Source organism: Mustelus asterias, chromosome 12 (genome assembly GCF_964213995.1).
Source record: "Mustelus asterias chromosome 12, sMusAst1.hap1.1, whole genome shotgun sequence".
Classification (NCBI taxonomy): Eukaryota; Metazoa; Chordata; class Chondrichthyes; order Carcharhiniformes; family Triakidae; genus Mustelus; species Mustelus asterias.
In genome coordinates this window covers 100,973,833-100,992,914 of record NC_135812.1, presented here as the reverse complement: position 1 = coordinate 100,992,914, position 19,082 = coordinate 100,973,833, and the positions used below count along the sequence as shown (strand labels likewise).

At 44.7% G+C, this 19,082-nt stretch overlaps 1 protein-coding gene across 1 annotated transcript in view; it reads left to right on the top strand.

The window, feature by feature from the left end:
- cep131 (centrosomal protein 131) overlaps window positions 1–19,082 on the top strand; it is a 119,326-nt gene that overhangs the window by 69,201 nt on the left and 31,043 nt on the right. The window contains 1 exon segment of the mRNA XM_078225722.1: window positions 11,702–11,818. Coding sequence (XP_078081848.1) covers window positions 11,702–11,818 — 117 coding nt within the window.

Below are 19,082 nucleotides of genomic sequence, written 5' to 3'. Positions count from 1 at the left end.
GTGACCTTAGTTCTGGATTTCCCCAACATTGGGAACATTCTTCATGTATCTAGCCTGTCCAGTCCCATCAGGATTTTATATGTTTCTAGGAGATCCCCTCTCATTCTTCTAAATTCCAGTGAGTACAAGCCCAGTCGATCCAGTCTCTCTCCATATGTCAGTCCTACCATTCCGGGAATCGGTCTGATGAATCTTCACTGGACTCCCTCAATAGTAAGTGGTACTGATCCACGTCAGATCAGCCATGATCTTATTGAATGGCGGGGCAGGCTCGAGGGGCTAGATGGCCTACTCCTGCTCCTATTTCTTATGTTCTTAATAGCAAGCATGTCTTTTGCCACCATTCCAAATTGAATGCCCTTGCCCACCATGATTCCCGCTGCTGGCGGGAATGGAAAATTCTGCCCAGAATTACAGACCAAGGTGTATGTGCCCAACTATGTCAGAGGAATATGAATCAGTGCTAATCTCTGCCAACTTCATTCATAGGCACTGAACCGTAAACACCTCAAACCGTTTCTAATGTCTATCATTCAGCAGTTTTCTACAGTTCCCCCAGTAATCCCATATTTATTAGCCAGTCCACAATACATAGCAATATAAAACTGGCGACAGAAGCCTCGTTTGTTCAAGCAAGCAGTTTCATCTCCTTCACAATAGACAGCTTAAAAGGGCTATGCACCTTTAACAAATGGTTAGATTCGCAAAGATGCCAGCAGTTATAGATTATGTAGTTTGGATTGTGTACTCTATTGTACAATGTCCTGACCTATTTTGATCAGGGAAGGTTGTATTTCATTCGCGTTTAACTTATTTACAACCCTCAGTGACGAAGGGCAGCGCATTTTATGCAAGTCAATGTTCATTTCCCAGGCAACCGTCATGAAGCCTTCACTTTGAGACACTTCATTGTCCGAGTTACTGATCTAGGAGAAACAAACCTCCAGGTGGCCGCTGGGTGATCAATACCCGTCCTCCTGAGCTATGGGGTGAAGCTCCCTTTACAGCCAACACGGTGGCAAAGTGGTTAGCGCTGCTGCCTCACAGCTCCAGGGACCCAGGTTCGATTCCCGGCTTGGGTCACTGTCTCTGTGTTTGCACATTCTCTCTGTGTCTGCGTGGGCTTCCTCCGGGTGCTCCGGTTTCCTCCCACAGTCCAAAGATGTGTGGGTTAGGTTGATTGGCCATGCTAAATTATCCCTTAGTGTCCCGGGATGCATGGGTTAGAGGGATTAGCGGGGTAAATATGTGGGATTACGGGGATAGGGCCTGGGTGGGATTGTTGTCGGTGCAGGCTCAATGGGCCAAGTGGCCTCCTTCTTCATTGTAGGGATTCTATGAACACTACCTAAACAGATGGTGCTGCTTAATGCTGCTTGTCGTATGTTGCTGTGTGCAATGTGTGTGCTACATTTGCCAAAAGAATAAAAGCGACTGCACTTCAGAGATGCTACCTTGGCACTTTGAAGTGTCTTTAGCGCGTGCAAGATATTGTGTGAATTTAAGTTTCTTTGCTTTTTTTTCTCCTCTTCATGATGCTTTCCTGGCAAGCCAGCTGTGTAATACAGAAACAATAGATATTCAGGTCCTTGAACCTTTTGGACCATTCAGGGAAATCAGGACTGACCTGTATCCTAACTCCAGCCACTTGGCCTGGTCCTCAAATCCTGACTGCGTCAACATGGTTTCATGACAGGGAAGTTGCGTTTTCCAAATCAGATTGGAGTGTTTTGATGCAGCAAGCATGGTGGATAAAGGAGAACCAGTAGATGTAGTATATTTGGGTTTTTAAAAGGCATTCAGTAAGGTGCCACATAAAAGACTGCTGCACAAGGTAAGGGCTTTGGGGGTAATATATATGAGCACAAATAGAAGATTGGCTAATTCACAGAGTTGGGATAAATAGGTCATTTTTGGTTGGCAGATTGTAATTAGTGGAGTGCCAAATGCCACATAAAAAGTTGGTGCACAAGATAAGGGCTCATTGTTTTGGGGGTAATATTTTAGCACAGAAAGATGATTGGCTAACTCACAGGAAACAGAGAGCCGGGATAAATATATCATTTTTGGTTAGCAGACTGTAACTAGTGGAGTGGTAAAGGGAGCTTCAACTATTTACAAATCTATGTTAATGAGTTAGATAGAAGGGACCGAGTGTATTGTAGCCAGGTTTACTGACAATATAACGATGGGTAAGTTGTGAGGAGGCCACAAAGGCCAGAATTTTATCGGCATCCGATGGGTCCCTCTGCCAGGACCAAATGCAAAGCTTGAACCTAAGGCAGTGAATGCAGCAGCACAGGGGGCATTTTGTGGGCCAAGCCTGGCTCTCTGGTCTGGCAGCCCAACCTCGAGGCCTGACAGCTTGGCAGCACCACTGATAGAGATGGCCACCCAATAGGCTTCAAAGGGTGGAAGGTCACCACCATGTTTAGGCACCGTCGAGACCAGAGGACATTTTGTTAGGCAGACTCCAGCCATCGGGGGAAGAACCCTCCAATGGTGGCATTAGAGTTGCTTGAGGGGCGGGGGGGGGGGGGGGGGGGGGGGGGTGGGGGATGAAGGTAGGGTTGGTGATGGGTGGGAGGTGCATATTGCCACTGGGCACCTGTTCTGGATCATTATTCAGCTGGTACAGAATGTCCTGTTCCTCTGAAAGGCCACAGGAATTCTGATGGAATGAAATGACACGCACAGGGAGTGTGTCTTGGTATTTCCTCATCAAGCTGACCAACCAAACAAATAGAAGGCAGCAATCAGTATGAATGTTCTAATCAATGTTCTGTGAAGCTAGGGAGAAATGTAGTGACTTTCTCAAGCCACCCAAAGTAACCAGAAGCATTATAATGTTGAATTAATTAAATGTACTCAACACCTATGACTCAGTGACCTACATTACATCCAATGTTTACCATAATTGGCTTATGAAGTATTTATCACCTTGCTTCCTTTGCAACTGTTCTGTGAATCATGATCTTGCAGGTGTTCAAGTGCGAGTAATCTAAAGCAATGGCATGTTGGATATCATTTTCTAGATCATGCGCTGACATTTGTGTAAAACTCTCACTTCTGTATTTCTCCCTTCCGAGGGATAGTTGGAGCTTTAACCTTTGTGCATTAACCCCCTATTAAGGAGAAAGGTCAGCCTGTCATGGACAATATTGGGAACTGGATATGGACGAGTAGGACTCATTGGTGACAAACCATATACTTGAAATATTTTATCTTGATGTTCCTCCATGTCCAAAGATGTGCGGGTTAGGTGGATTAGCCATGCTAAATTGCCCCTTAGTGTCAGGAAGACTAGCAGGGTAAATGCATGAGGTTGTGGGAATAGGGCCTGGGTGGATTGTGGCCAGTGCAGATGGATCAAATGGGCTCCTTCTGCACTGTAGGATTCTATGATTCATTGATTGGAAGCTATGCATAAAGGATTCTCATGAGGATATTATTGTAATATCACATTCTGCTCTTTGTGTCTGAAGTTGGGAGGGTAAAAATGATTGTTCAGTTGATCAGCATGAGAATCTTCACCTCATGGGATCTACTTTCATAAGGAAATGCTTGATTAGCTTTAAATATTGATTCAGACACTGGGCCTATGCAGGCAGTATGATGCCTCACACAATGGAGTACCCTATCCATATCTTTGCATGACTGTTTGGCCATAAAATGTTTAAAGTTTATTTATTATTGTCACAAGTCGGCTTACATTAACACAGCAATAAAGTTACTGTGAAAATCCCCTAGTCGCCACACTCCTGTTCGGGTACACTGAGGGAGAATTTAGCATGGCCAATGCACCTAACCAGCACGTCTTTCAGACTGTGGGAGGAAGCTGGAGCACCCGGAGGAAACCCACGCAGACACGGGGAGAACGTGCAAACTCCACACAGACAGTGACCCAAGCCGGGAATCGAACCCAGGTCCCTGGTCCTTATTGGCTTCCTGCTCACAAATGTTCAAATTAACTACTTTAAATATAATTAGTGGCCTTGAAGCCCGATTCAAATACCATCCACTATTTGCCCGTCTCCCCAGGGAGATCCGCAGTAGGCGGGTTTTCGTACAGGTCCTTACGAGCGAGGACCTGGAGTGTTGGATCCTGAGGGTTGAGGAAGCCCTACCAACCCCTCAGCAATGCACCTGCACTCCATGCAGGTCTGAGGGATTTTCTGACCCAACCACTCACTCAGGCCCCCTTTCCCCTCAGCCTCCCTTCCCTTCTAGAACCCCCCCCATTCAACCCCCTTCCCCCACTCAGCACCCTTCCCCCTCACACCTCCCACTCAGCCTCCCTTCAGACCATGTGTCTTGGCATTGCCAACAGTGCACTGCCCCCGGCACTGACTCTGGCCCAGAAGGAGCTCGAGAAGGTAGGTCCAATGGCCATTTGCCCCTCTGCTGTTGCCAGGCTGCAGAGGACGGGTCCTTCAGGGATCTTGGGGGTTGGGAGGGCTCGGGCTAGGGGAAAGTGGTTGACCTTGCCATTTTCTGCCAGGGTGGGGATGTTATGGCTTGACTGCTCCTTCTGGCCCTGGCAGACTTGAAGATCACTCCTGGCATAGTGATTTCATGATGTGGAGATGCTGGCGTTGGACTGGGGTAAGCACAGTCAGAAGTCTCGCAACACCAGGTTAAAGTCCAACAGGTTTATTTGGTAGCACAAACTTTCGGAGTGTCGCTCCTCCATCAGGTGAGTGACTCAGGAGAGTCACTCCGAAAGCTTGTGCTACCAAATAAACCTGTTGGACTTTAACCTGGTGTTGTGAGACTTCTTATAGCAATTTCAGGCAGCTCTGTGATCAATATCTGCATTCCTGCCTGTTAGCTGTGCAAATTCTGAAGTAGTCAGGTCACTTTAATCTCCTGTCTCCTGGTCACCTGGCAGGATTTTAAATCATTGTAGCACTCCATTCAGCGGCAGCGATCCTTTCTCCCTGTCAGAAGCTGCAGGTGAGAGCAGAGCCCTTTGAAGTCATCTGACAGAGAAGAGATGTCAATTTCACCAGGGGTGGGGAGGTTTCCAGTCTGCCCGGCTATGCACTCAGTCCACAGCTTTAATTTGAAGTTGCTGAGGCTTCCCAATGAACTGGAATCATTGAAACCTTCTCCATTGCACTTGAAGTCTTTGATCTGTAACCAATTCAGCGCGCAGTGCCTGGTTAACGGTTCAACTGCAAGCTCGATGGATTTCTATCACACTCCAGCCACCTGTGGTTACTTTTTATTTCCCTTCGCCATTGAATGCACCTCAAATATCCCAGTGATCCTGATTGCAATGTTGACAGAGTCTAAGTCTGATTCACAGTTTGTGGCTTTACATCCTCTTTGAAGTGGTTTGCAAAAGGGGAACCATGTATTGTGTGAGAGCTGGTGCAACAATAGTTTACTGAGATGAGAGCATCTTCCCGTGAAGTGAGATCGAAGTGAATGGACTTGTACTTTCTGCAGCTTTGAAGAGGTAGAGGTGATCTGATCAAAACATGAGAGATTCTGAGAGGACTTTACAGGGTAGATGCTGAGAAGCTGTTTTCCCTGATTCTAGGCTTGGGTGAGTAATCCCAAGAGAATATATGTTCATGATCTAGATCTTGGTGTGTAGGGCACAATTTCAAAGTTTGTGAATGATACAAAACTTGGAAGTTTTGCAATCTGTGAGGAAGATGGTGTAAAGGTTCAGATAGACTCAAATGGTTGGTGGAGTGGGCAGATAGGTGCCAGGTGAAGTTCAATGTGGAGGACTGTGAGTTGATGCATTTTGGTAGGAAGAACATGGAGGGACAATAGAAAATAAGGGGTAAAATTCTTAAGTGGGTGCAGGAGCAGAGGGACTTGGATGTACATGTGCATTGATCGCTGAAGGTGGCAGGACGGAGGGAGAGAGTAGTTAATAAAGCACACAGTATCCTGGGCTTTATTGATCGGGGCCCAGAGCAGAAGAGCAAGGAGGTTTGTGCTGAACTTATACAAGACACTAGTTGGACCTCAGCTGGAATATTGTGTAGAGTTCTGGATGCCACACGATAAGAAAGATCTGAATGCAGAGAGGGTGGAGAAGAGGTTTACAAGAATGGTTCTAGGGTTGAGAAACTTCAGCTATGAGGATAGATTGGAGATGGTGGGACTGTTTTTCTTGGAGAGAGAAGGCTAAGAGGAGACTTGATGGAGATGTTGAAACTCCTGACGGAGCTGGACAGAGTAGATAGGGAGAAACTGTTCCCGCTTGTAAAAGGAACAGGAAGGAGAGAGCACAGATTTAAAGAGATTTGCAAAAAGAAGCAAATGTGATGTGAGAAAATACTTTTTCACACAGTAAGTGGTTGGGGTCTGGAATGCACTGCCTGGAAGTGTGGTGGAGGCAGGTTCAATCGAGGCATTCAAGACGGTGTTGGATTATTATTTGAACAGAAACTATGTGCAGGGGTACGGGGAAAAGGCAGGGAAATGGCACCATGTCATGAGGCTCCTTTGGAGAGCCGGCGTGCACACAATGGGCCGAATGGCCTCCTCCTGCACCGTGACAATTCTGTGAGGGGAAGCGGTGGACTGTTTAGGACTCCAATGAAAATGAATTTCTTCAGGAGGAGGGTTGTGAATCTCTGAAATTCTCAACCCCAGTGGGCTGTGGTATTCAAAGAACAAAGAAAATTACAGCACCGGAAAAGGCCCTTTGGCCCTCCAAGCCTGCACCGACCATGCTGCCCGACTGAACTAAAACCCTCTACCTTTCCGGGGACCATATCCCTCGATTCCCATCCTGTTCATGTATTTGTCAAGACGCCCCTTAAAAGTCACCATCATATCTGCTTCCACTGCCTCCCCTGGCAACGAGTTCCAGGCACCCACCACCCTCTGTGTAAAAGAACAAAGAAAACATTCAGACATTAGGTATGTCCAGGGCTGAGATTGTTAGAAGTTTGGGCTGTAAAGAGCTCGAGGGATATGAGGTTTGGGCAGAAATGTGGAGTTGAAATTGAAGACTAGCCGTAATCCTTTTGGATGACAGCGGATCAGGCTTCTGCGCCCACTCCTTCTCTCTCTCCTTTTGTTCTCAGCTTCTTATAATTATAGAAAAAGCAATATTGATTTATTGGTCCAAACATCAGGTCTGCAAATACACCCAGTGGGTGATCTTGCATTTCATTATTCCTTGTTATACCCTGGTCCAGAGCTTTCCACTTTGTTGGTTCTGCATGACCTCCTTTACCAAGCTGACAGCGACAGATTTCCTAGATGCTTGTTCACCAGAGTCCGAGAGCTGTATTTAATTAACTCGCTGGTACATTATTTATCTTGGTGTGTGCAGTGGAATGTTTGTTTGCTTCCAAAGAAAATGGAACGATGTGCTTTGGACTTTAGGAGTGGATGCGTGTCAGCGTTTACTGGGGATCATTAATTGAAAAGGAATAACCATTGAACAAAGAACAGTACTGTTGGTACTCTTGGTTGGGTTGATTAGTTATTATCTCTCCCTAGACTTTGGTAGAAAGGTGTTCGGGGCATTTAAAAATTAACAAAAGTTAATATAATTGAAAATTACCATACCCCTGGCAAATGAATTACTGTAATAAGCAAAATACCATGGATGCTGGAATCTGAAACAAACAGAAGGCTGGAAAAACTCAGGTCTGACAGCATCTGTAGGGAGGGAGCATAGTTAACATTTCCAGTGATTTCAAGACAAAATTAGATATAGCTCTTGGGGCGAAAGGGATCAAGGGATGGATGTGGGCAGAAGCCGGGATCAGGAAATTAAATTTGATGATCAGCCATGATCAAAATGAATGGCGGAGCAGGCTCGAAGGGCCGAATCGCCGCCTCCTGCTTCTATTTTCTATGTTTCTATGAATCCATTTGTCTCTTCATCAGAAATGAGAGAGGGGGAAATCTGCTACGTACTGTACTGTAGCTGGAAGAGATTGCAACAAAAGTGTAGCAGTCTTAAGAACAAGAGATAGATGACTGTGTGGTTGGTGATGGGGGAAGAGCGTTCTTGCATTGAAACGTGAATATATGGGACTTTTTTTTAAAAGTGGGTTAAGATTCAGGGGAAAGGTCACAGTCTAAAGTTGTTGAACTCAATGCTGAGTTCCGAGGCTGTAATGTGCCTAATCGGAAGATGAAATGAATTACTATGACACTTGAACTGAACGTAACTTTCCAGTACTATGACTATTGTAAAGCAAATATACTATGGGAGTTACCAATACTTAAAAGTAAATCAGAAATGAGTGGTAAAAATCAAAGATAAGCATTTTATAAATGATTGGTTCAAAGAAATAATCTTAACAGAATCTCTTAATACTCTTTATTCACTGCTTTTTCTTCTGGATCTTTCTTTTGGGCGTTATCAGGTAGTAGGTTTGGTTAAAGAAGGTATCACACAATAAATCCTTACCCACATAATGAAAGGTTCAACAAAGTTTCAGCTGATGCTTCAGGAACCCTCATCCGTGCGTTCATTAAGCATAGTGAGGAGTCCTTTGTTTAATCCATTTGGTTGGATCGGCCCAGACCCTACAAGTCAACTTAACTAATTTTACCATTGGGCTTTTCTCCCACGCCCACATATCCTCTGCCTAGATACTACCTCTCCTTTCAATTAGAAATAGGTACTTAAGAAAAATATAATTCCTCAGATGGCTCAGCCAGTTTAGCCATCATTTAAGATGTTCTCATTCAATTCCTAACCTATAGTAAATTCATTGCTCTTGGGCAGTGGGGAGGGGTGGGGGTGGAGAAAGAAAGGGAAGAAGACTTCAGAGTCACAACAGTTGGTCTTGGTGTCAGCCAGAGTTCCACCTCCCATCATGCAAACCAGCCTCTCATCCATTGACTCTGTCTACACTTCCCGCTGCCACAGCAAAGCAGCCAGCATAATTAAGGACCCCACGCACCCCAGACATTCTCTCTCCCACCTTCTTCCTTCGGGAAAAAAATACAAAAATCTGAGGTCACATACCAACCAACTCAAGAACAGCTTCTTCCCTGCTGCTGTCAGACTTTTGGATGGACTTACTTTGCATTAAGTTGATCTTTCTCTACACCCTGGCTATGACTGTAACACTACATTCTGCACTCTCTCGTTTCCTTCTCTATGAACGGTATGTTTTGTCTGTATAGCGCACAAGAAACAATACTTTTCACTGTATGTTAATACATGTGACAATAATGAATCAAATCAAATTATCCAGTTATCCTTGCTTGTAGGTGTTAATTTATGGACATTGGGCCAGAAAAGGATGAGGCCTGGTTAATACCTCCATTTCTGTATCAATAGGCACAACTCTTCAGCATCTTTCAACAGCTATGTAATGATGTTGGATGAGGGGTAAAAGGATGCTAGGGAGGAACTCCCTTATTCTTCTTTGAATAATGCCACCAGAGGTGACAGATAGTGCCTAAGTTTGACGTCTCGTCCAAATATCAGCAGCTCCACTGTTGAGCACTCTGTGTTGCATTTAAATGGGTTTAAGTTTTTTTTATTCTCACAAGTAGGCTTACATTAACACTGCAATAAAGTTACTGTGAAAATCCCCTTGTTGCCACGCTCCGGCTCCTGTTCGGGTACACTGAGGGAGAATTTAGCCCCTGGAGGAAATCCATGCAGACACAGGGAGAACGTGCAGACTCTGCACGAACAGTGACCCAAGCCGGGAATTGAACCCGGGTCCCTGGCACTGTGAGGCAGCAGTACTAACCTCTGTGCCATATGCTGCCTAGGTTTTGTGCTGCAAGTCCTGGAGTAGAACTTGAACATACAACCTTTTGACTCCGAGGCAAGTGTCCTGTCGATAAGAAAAGATTGACGCCTCGTTTAAGTGATCAGCCAGAGAGCCCATGCACAGATGTGATGGGCTAAATGGCTATCGTACTGTGGGCTTGCGTTATCACAAGGGGGGTGGGGAACAAGAAGAAAAAATTGACCGAGAACGCAATGAGAAAATTAAAACTCAACAATCAACAATAACCTTTGATCGGGTGATAATAAAGGTTCTAAAAATACTTCTGGGAATATGGTGGTATTCTGTAAAGAAGGCTGTGTATCTGTGCCCATGATTAATTAACCTGGGAAAGTTTAATAGAGCCAGCTTGTCTGTGATACTGAGAGATAAAAGGGTACTATTATCATACATTTGTAATGAGAGGCGATGGTGTGGTTGCATTTACCAGTTTGGGTTTAATAGTTTGGGTTTAAAATTTGCACTAGGTTTTAGGTAGAGTTTTAACTTCTCAGCTGATAATTTCAAAAGGGGAGTTTAGAAGTGACAAGTTACAATTTTAGAAATGTTTCATATGTAAACAGGGGAAGGTCATTAAATAATTATTGACCCAAAATTGGAAGCAATAGGAAAATATGAAAGATTTCCATACTTTGGAGAAATTGTGTTCAAAGAGGTATTCTTTTTAATTAATTTACGGGGTGTAGATGACCCTGGCTAGGTCAGCATTTAGTGCTTATCCCTAATTGCCCTTGAGGTGATTGAAGGTGAGCTACCTTCTTGAATCGCTGCAGTCCATATGGTATAGATTAATTGCAATGGGATCCGAGATGACAGGGGAAAGGATATTTAAGGAAAGATATTGAGCTGAGTTGTGGGACTGTGTGGCGGAGATGTCCGGAGACCAGTCTGTGTTGGGGAACAGGTGTGGAAGTTGTAACAGATATCAGTTAGCAGGCATGGTGGCACAGTGGTTAGCACTACTGCCTCACAGCGCCAGGGATCCAGGTACGATCCCCAGCTTGGGTAACTGTCTGTGCAGAGTCTGCACGTTCTCCCCGTGTCTGCGTGGGTTTCCTCCGGGTGCTCTGGTTTCCTCCCACAGTCTGAAAGACATGCTGATTAGATGCACTGCTAAATTCTCCCTCAGTGTACCCGAACAGGTGCCGAAGTGTGGCGATTAGGGGATTTTCACAGCAACTTCATTGCAGTGTTAATATAAGCATACTTGTGACACTAATAAATATACTTAAACTATACTGTTCAAACCAGAAAAGTCTTTGTTTTCAGAAAGCTTCAGAAAGCAGAGTAGAAGAGTGTGAGGTGATGTAGTATATATATTTAAAGTAACAGCAGTTTGTCCTTGGGTAATATTTGGGATTCCTAGGAATTTTTGTGGTTAAGACTATAAAGGAGTTGTTGCCAAAAAGATAAAATGTAGCACTTGTGTGTTCTGACCAAATGTTTTTTTGGAGGGGTGACATTTTGTAATACTGTTCTAACTGTGCAACTTTAATCTGACGCACTTAAGTTTTTTCGTCTTGTTAATAAATCCTTTCTTTCTTAAAGTGTTACTGGAGTTCTATGCTTCTGGGATCAGTAGCGTTTCCTCCTCATTTTCAAATGACAAAAAAAAAGTTATGATCAGTAAGATAGGTTTCCCTTTGGAATCTGACTTGCTCAGCAAATAATATCTGCTGTGGTTATAACAATCATCATTCACTTATATTGTACTCAAACTTTATCAACTTATTCATCCTTAGCTTCATCATTGTTAGATCATTGTCAGCACAGTTCTTTCAAATTGTAAAAATAATCCTTATCTTTCTAGTACAATTATATTTGAACAATTGGAATGTGTACCATTAAGCGAATTGTCAAGCTCATGTTGAGAGCTGACTTTGAATGTTCTTTTGCTTCATGTTTTGTCATGTTCTGGAAAGTGTTTGAGCTAAAACATTATTTGTTCCCGACAGCTGATAGATGACAAGAAGGGGTTAAATGCAAAGTGCGAGTCAATGGTAAATGAACTGAAACAGGTGGACCAGAAATACACAAAGAAAATTCAACAGATGCAGGATCAACATGAAATGGTAAGAGATTCAGAATGTAACTGTGTGGAATTACACAGAATTTACAGCACAAACAGGCCATTCGGCCTAACTCCTCCTACCTTGGTTCATCTCACTCTATCTTTCTATTCCCTTCTCCCCCAGATATTTGCCTAGCTTCCCTTAAATTATTAAATTTGCCTCGTGGTAGCAAGTTCCACATTCTCGCTGCCCTCTGAGGACACGAGCTTCTCCTGAATTTGTAATTAAATCTATTCGGAACTAACTAAAATTTCTTGTCCCTGGCATTGGACGTCCCCATAGTGGAAGCATCTTCTCTACCGTTACCCTATCAAAGCCCTTCATAATTTTAAAGGGACCCTTCAGGTCACCACTAGGTCTTTCTCTCGGGAGATGGGCAGCAGTCTGCTCTATCTTTCCTGACAATTGTACCCTCTCGGTTACAGTATTATTCTTTTGTATGTTTGTAGTTTTGGTTTATTTATTAGTGTTGCAGGTAGGCTTACGTTAACACTGCAATGAAGTTACTGTAAAAATCCCCTAGTCGCCACAATCCGGCGCCTGTTTGGGTACACGGAGGGAGAATTGAGCATGGCCAACGCACCTAAACAGCACGTCTTTCAGACTATGGGAGGAAACCGGAGCACCGGGAGAAAACCCATGCAGTCACCGGGAGAATGTGCAAACTCCACACAAACAGTGACCCAAGCTGGGAATTGAACCTGGGTCCCTGGCGCTGTGAGGCAGCAGTGCTAACCATTGTGCCACCGTGCTGTTTCCTGTACTTTCTCCACTGTTTCTATATTTGCTTTATAATATGGAGACGAGAACTATGCACATTACTCTAAGTATGGTTAAACCAAGAATCTAAACAAGTTTAACATCTGCAATTTTTGAATTGAATTTGTCTGGAAATTGTTTGCACTCTTTACGTTAACCTGCTTCACTGCTTTTGATGATTTTTTGCATCTGTACAAATCCCCTTGCATTCCTGCCTCATGTTCATTCCCATTTACGTGCCCATTCTGCAAGATTATTAGTGTGATCTATTTTGTCGCAGTCTTCCTCCGTGTTATCCATACCCTGCAATTTGGTGCCAACGGCAATGTGTATTTGTGTAGTGCCTTTAGTATTCCAAGGCAGGAAAAAGCATTCTCTATCCACCAGTTCTCAGGCTCTTTTCTGTTCACTGTTATTATAAGACAGGTATATATACTCCAGGCTGCTTTGACTACTTGTTGGGGTAGACAATTAGTGAAAGCCTAAATATCCTTCACACTGTATTGAACCTCTACAGTTTTGCAAGGCCAGCATAGTTTGAAAATGGTGTCTCAGAAAGATTAGTCAATAAAAAGTGGACAATGATCAGGACACTGAAATTAAATGTGGTTGCCATATACAAAAAGCGGGAGAGAACAAATCCCGACAACTATAGTCAAGTGGCAGGAAAGATATTGGAATCCTTGCTCAAAGATGGAATTTAAAAATATCTACAGAAGTACAACGAAATTCACTCGACATGAATTCTTTGAAGAAGTTCTATTGGTCCAAGTGCAGGTCAGTGGGACTGGGCAAAAAATGGTTCGGCACAGACAAGAAGGGCCAAAAGGCCTGTTTCTGAGCTGTAATTTTCTATGGTTCTATGGTTCTAAGTAACATGAATTGTAGGCAAGGGTATTGTGATGGAAGCAGTAAGCTTTTGTGCGGTACTCAAAGGAGGCACACCGGGAGTGAATTTTCCCATTCCGTCCGCCACGGGAATCTTAGCGGGCGAGGGGCGGACCGTTGGAAAGGCCAGTTGACCATGGGTGGGATTTTCTGGTATCGGGGGAGCGTGGCAGGTAAATCCCACCCAAGGTGCCCATGTTATTTTGTTGTCACTGTGACCCTTTTAGGCTCGTGCCGTTTAACCGCAAATAACTACTCTGAGATTTCTTATATACAAGCAAAAGAAAGAGGTCCATAAAATTGAATGTTTTTCTTACATCATGGGACTTCTGTTAACTTTATGTGAAGCTTGAAATCTGAAACAAAACTGCGCAAGTGTGAGCTATTATAGTTAATCATATAATTCTTTTATAAAATATTTTTTACGTAATTTAATCATTTAAGAATTCAATCCTGAACCTTTATCAATATTTTTAGATGAATCAATCAAGAAGTAACACTGTTTTTAACTCATTGTCATGAAAACATGTTTGATTTGCTTTGATTTGATTTCTCATTGTCACATGTATTAGTGTCCAGTGAAAAGTATTGTTTCTTGTGCACTATACAGACAAAACATACCGTTCATAGAGAAGGAAAGGACAGAGTACAGAATGTAACAGTCATATCTAGGGTGTAGAGAAAGATCAGCTTAATATATGGTAGGTCTACTCAAAAGTCTGACAGCAGTAGGGAAGAAACTGTTCTTCAGCTGATTGGTATGTGACCTCAGACTTTTGTATCTTTTTCCCAACGGAAGAAGGTGAAAGAGAGAATGTCCGGGCTGTGTGGGCTCCTTGCTTATGCTGGCTGCTTTTCCGAGGCAGCGGGAAGTGTAGATGAAGTCGGTGGATGGGAGGCTGGTTTGCGTTTTGGACTGGGCTTTGTTCACGACCCTTTGTAGTTTCTTGTGATCTTGGACAGAGCAAGAGCCATACCAAGCTGCGATACATTCAGAAAGGATGCTTTCTATGATGCATCAATAAAAGTTGGTGAGAGTCGTAGCAGACATGCTGAATTTCCTTAGCCTCCTGAGAAAATAGAGGTGTTGGTGGGCTTTCTTAACTATAGCTTCAGCGTGGAAAGACCAGGATAGGTTGTTGGTGATCTGAACGCCTAGAAACTTCATTCCTGTTGATGTAGACAGGGGCAGTTTGCTGTTTATCAAGATTTATTTTCAATTCTACCAAAGTTATTAAAGATTCTCTCATTTTAAAATTCTAATCTTAGTATTGATACTAGATTTATTTAGCTGCTTACATTAACATCAAAATTCAATTTGATAATGGTTGTCTTCCTATTATAGTTGCTCAAACTTGATATTCTCTGCATCCTGGATGATGAATTCCAAAATTAGGGTTAAATCCAATTAAATCAGGAATGTAAAAGTCTGCATACTGCACCCAGTTGGGAAGCATTCCATCACCTGTCTGTACCAACTAGCAGCATGAACATAGAGCATTCCTTCAGTTAGTTATTATAATAACTTAAATCAAGCCATTGAGTTTGGCCTATTGGAGTATGAACTCCCTAATTAAGGATCCAATTGATGGGTCAATCAGGGAGTCTTTGCCTTGTACTTAACCGAGAGTGCCAGTTCCTCTGATACCCCCAGAGATAGACTACTAACTACTAGCACTCTGTGTACTGCTGTTAGAGTTCGTAAATAAAGGGATTTTGGTGAAGGGACTTCTGCTTCTGAAGACTTATTACAGTTATATCCTACATTGACAGCGGAATGAAGTTCTCTGGAGGAGAATGGCCTGAGGAGGTGGCTAATAGTGAAGGCTTAATGCCCTTTTGGGTGTTGTATTTCATGCAGAGAATTGGAATCATATTCCTTCCAATGTTGTTTTTGATGTTTTTTTTTTGTTCGATTCTGACCTGCTAAGTTGAGGGAAAAAATAAAATCCCAAATTCCAAAGACTTGCTGACAGTTGAAATTAACCGGAGACTTAATGATGAAGCCTGCAGCCCACTAATTTTATTAAAATTCATTCATGGAGTGTGAACGTCGCCAGCAATGCCAGCATTTATTACCCATCCCTGATTGCCCTTGAGAAGGTGAACCACTTTATTGAATGGCTGCAGGCTGTGCGATGTCGGTACACCCACAGTGCTGTTTGACCCAGCAATGATAAAACAAGGGCTTGTCGTAGCAAACATCAGCACTCTGATCCACCTTTATATGAATACTTGTAAACACTTAACTGGGTTTTTTATGTTCTATACAAAGATTTCCCAGTAATTTAATGATGCAAATAAAATAAATAGTAACTTGGTAGTAAAGAACATACATTTTGCTGAAATGAAGAGACATCCTGTCGAAGCTTTTCATCCCCCACTCATCAGGACGGAGTCACAAGAATATCTGATCTCAAAGGAAAACGACAATTGGTGCTGCATGAGAAGAGGATGCTGATTGGGTGGCGTGTGGACTCTGATTAATAGAGGCGTTGCCATGGAGAGTGCACCAGGGAACAGCTAACTGCCGAGCTTTTGTTTAATTTCAAACCAGGCAACTTGACTGGTCAATGAATTGCCATGGGGCATGAACCAGGGAATGGCTGTCCCCCAAGCTTCTGTTGGTTGAAAAAGGCACATTGCATGGACATATTTTTTCTGTTTGCAAAGAACAGGGCCCTGTGTGTGAATATATGTATCTTCTGGCACATGCAATCGAACCACACCACAAACCATGATCATAAATTGGTTGTTAGTGTATTTCCTAGCACAGTCAGAATTGTTTAGTACGTGTTATCCAATCGTGGAATCACATCTAATGTTGGACACTATGGCCAGGATTTAACCGGCTCGCCCTGTCCATCGGTAGGCGGAGCGAGCCAGTAAGATCACATGCGAGCTGAGAAACCAGGATCGCGCCCGATTTCTCGGCTCTCGCAATCTTACGAGAGCTGGATTTCCGGCGAGGTCAGCCTCTCACCAGAAATGGGCGAGAGGCTGAATCAATTAAGGTCATGTATGCTAATGTTTATTTGCATGTCTTTAGTGAGCCCGGAGCTGAATCGTCCGGTCTCCCTTGCATTTATGGCCTCGCCGGGAGAGATTCTCTCTGGCGAGGAAAGCACGTTGTGAATGGGGACGTCATGTGGGCCTCCCCAGTGGAGCCGGAGGCCATTGAGGGCCCCCTCCGAGGAGGCCAAGGGCAAGGGGGTGCCCCTAGGGCAGTGTCACCCTGGCACCTTAGTAATACCTGCTGGGCACCTTGGTACTGCCCACCGGGGAGTGCCAGGGGGTAGGGCATATGGGGGGATAGGGGCTGGGGCCAATGGGGGTGGGGCCTGAAGTGGGCGTGGCCTGAAGGTGCGAGGCCTGAATGGGCAGCCCGATCGGGGGTGGAGGGGCTGCTGCGCACTCTGCCTGACATTGGATCGGTGGAGGGGTCTACTGCCTCTCTGCATTGCGATCAGATCAGTGGGAGGAGGGGGGCACGATTGGTCTGGGTGGCGGGGGGACGGTGGAGACTAGATTTCCGAGTGGTGTTGGGGCTCGCGATTGGCCGTGGGCCCTGATCACTTTTGGTGGGGAGGGTGTTGGTTCAGGTTGGCTCCAACAGCCGGGGCTTGATACCTCTCTGCCTCTCGGTCAGATCCCTGCTGTTGGTACTGCGCATGTGCAGAATCAGAGGTCTCTCTGTAGGCTGGCTGGCTGACGAGTTAAGCCCAAACCACTGCCTGCAACAGCTAGAAATGGTCTGGACCATTTTTCCAAGGTCTTAGTCTGTAAGGTTGGGCATGAAAACGTGCCCAAAAAAAACGGATCAGGAACTCTCCCATTTTCACGCTAGCTGGACACTTAGCCTGAAATTTTACGAGAATGATTCTATGTTCTGAGTTTTGCAAGCACAGGCTGGTTAAGTATGGTCAGCACTTTGGTCTGCTGTGAATGGCCAAAGGAATATGCAGTTTGATATGATCCACCAGTTGTTGGACATACGGCTCACATATCTGGCATCACACTATCATTAAATATTATAGACTACACTACTCACTTGTGTGATGGGCAGAACGTCATTTTGGCCTGACAGCTGCATCCTCTGAATGGAGAGTACTGTCGTTGTTGTTTCTGCAGAGTAATGTCTCCTGTTGCACAACCCACAGTGGGTTCCCGGGCAGCAGAGGATATGAACAATAGGAAACACCATTGACAGCGGTCGCCCTCTTGAATTGTCATTACTCAATAAACTTCCTGAGGACGATTCTCCCAAAGAAGTTCTAAATGTTGAATTTACGGGAAAGCTGGTGTAAATCACGATTGTTTTTTCAGTGGGAGTTCACACTCGAATCTCCCACACTCTGTGCAATGCAGAGGGCACAATCATGAATATCATTAAAAACTCGGGGGGGCGGGGCCTATTCACGCCAAAGTCAGATAGTTCCGGGCCTCTGCGCATGTGCAGTGGGCCCAATCTGTCAGCCTGCAGTTTGCGCCCCCGCCAACCGATTAGTCCCAGGCCCTGCCCCCTTGGCACTGCCTGATGCCCAGTGGGGAGTGTCAAGGTGCCCCCTGGGCATGGGCATTTGCCCCTTGGGCAATGCCAGGAGGCAGAGGCTGGCACTGCCAGGGTGCCCATGCCCAGGGGGACCCAGTTGCCCCCCCCTTCACTCCAGCGGGGTCTCCCGAAAGTGCACTCCGCTGGAGTGAAATTGTACTGGTGGGGTGGGAGATTCTATCGGGCCCAAAGAATTCAGTCCCGGTCCCGATAATCACACAAAAATAAGAATAAAATAGCTTACCGGTGTTCCCGCTGATTTCCAGTGTAGTCCCGACCGTGCCAGATATCTGTCGCTGGGAGATGCGCGCGAATCGGCGCAAGCGTAAATCTCCTGGCCTGACCCACCAAACAAGTAGCGGGTCGGAATGGGAGAACCGCCCCCCCCATTTCTATTTCTCTCTACAACACGGCGGCACGGTAGCACAGTGGTTAGCACTGCTGCTTCACAGCTCCAGGGACCCGGGTTCGATTCCCGGCTTGGGTCAATGTCTGTGTGGAGTTTGCACATTCTCCTCGTGTCTGCGTGGGTTTCCTCCGGGTGCTCCGGTTTCCTCCCACAGTCCAAAGATGTGCGGGTTAGTTTGATTGGCCATGCTAAAAATTGCCCTTAGTGTCCTGAGATGCGTAGGTTAGAGGGATTAGTGGGTAAATATGTGGAGGTGGAGCCTGGGTGGGATTGTGGTCGGTGCAGACTCGATGGGCCGAATGGCCTCTTCCTGTACTGTACGGTTTCTATGATTCTAAGATTTCTATGAACACAGATAAGAGAACATAAAAATACATATACGCCAGGCGACTTGTATGAATTGAGTTACGTCCGGTAGCTTTGTTTGCCCAGATTCATTGCTTTCATTCCCCAGTCAGTTAATACTAACAGTGAGGGCAACAGTAGAAAACACAGAATGAGAGCATCATTCAGACATCAGGTCCAAGAGGCACATGGACCAGCATTTGAAATCTTTATCCAATTCCACCCCCAGCTGTTCCTCAACCTTGTTTGTTCTCTCATTTTGTGCTCTCTCTTTGGCTAGCTAATATTTAAGAGATATGATTTTAAAATTT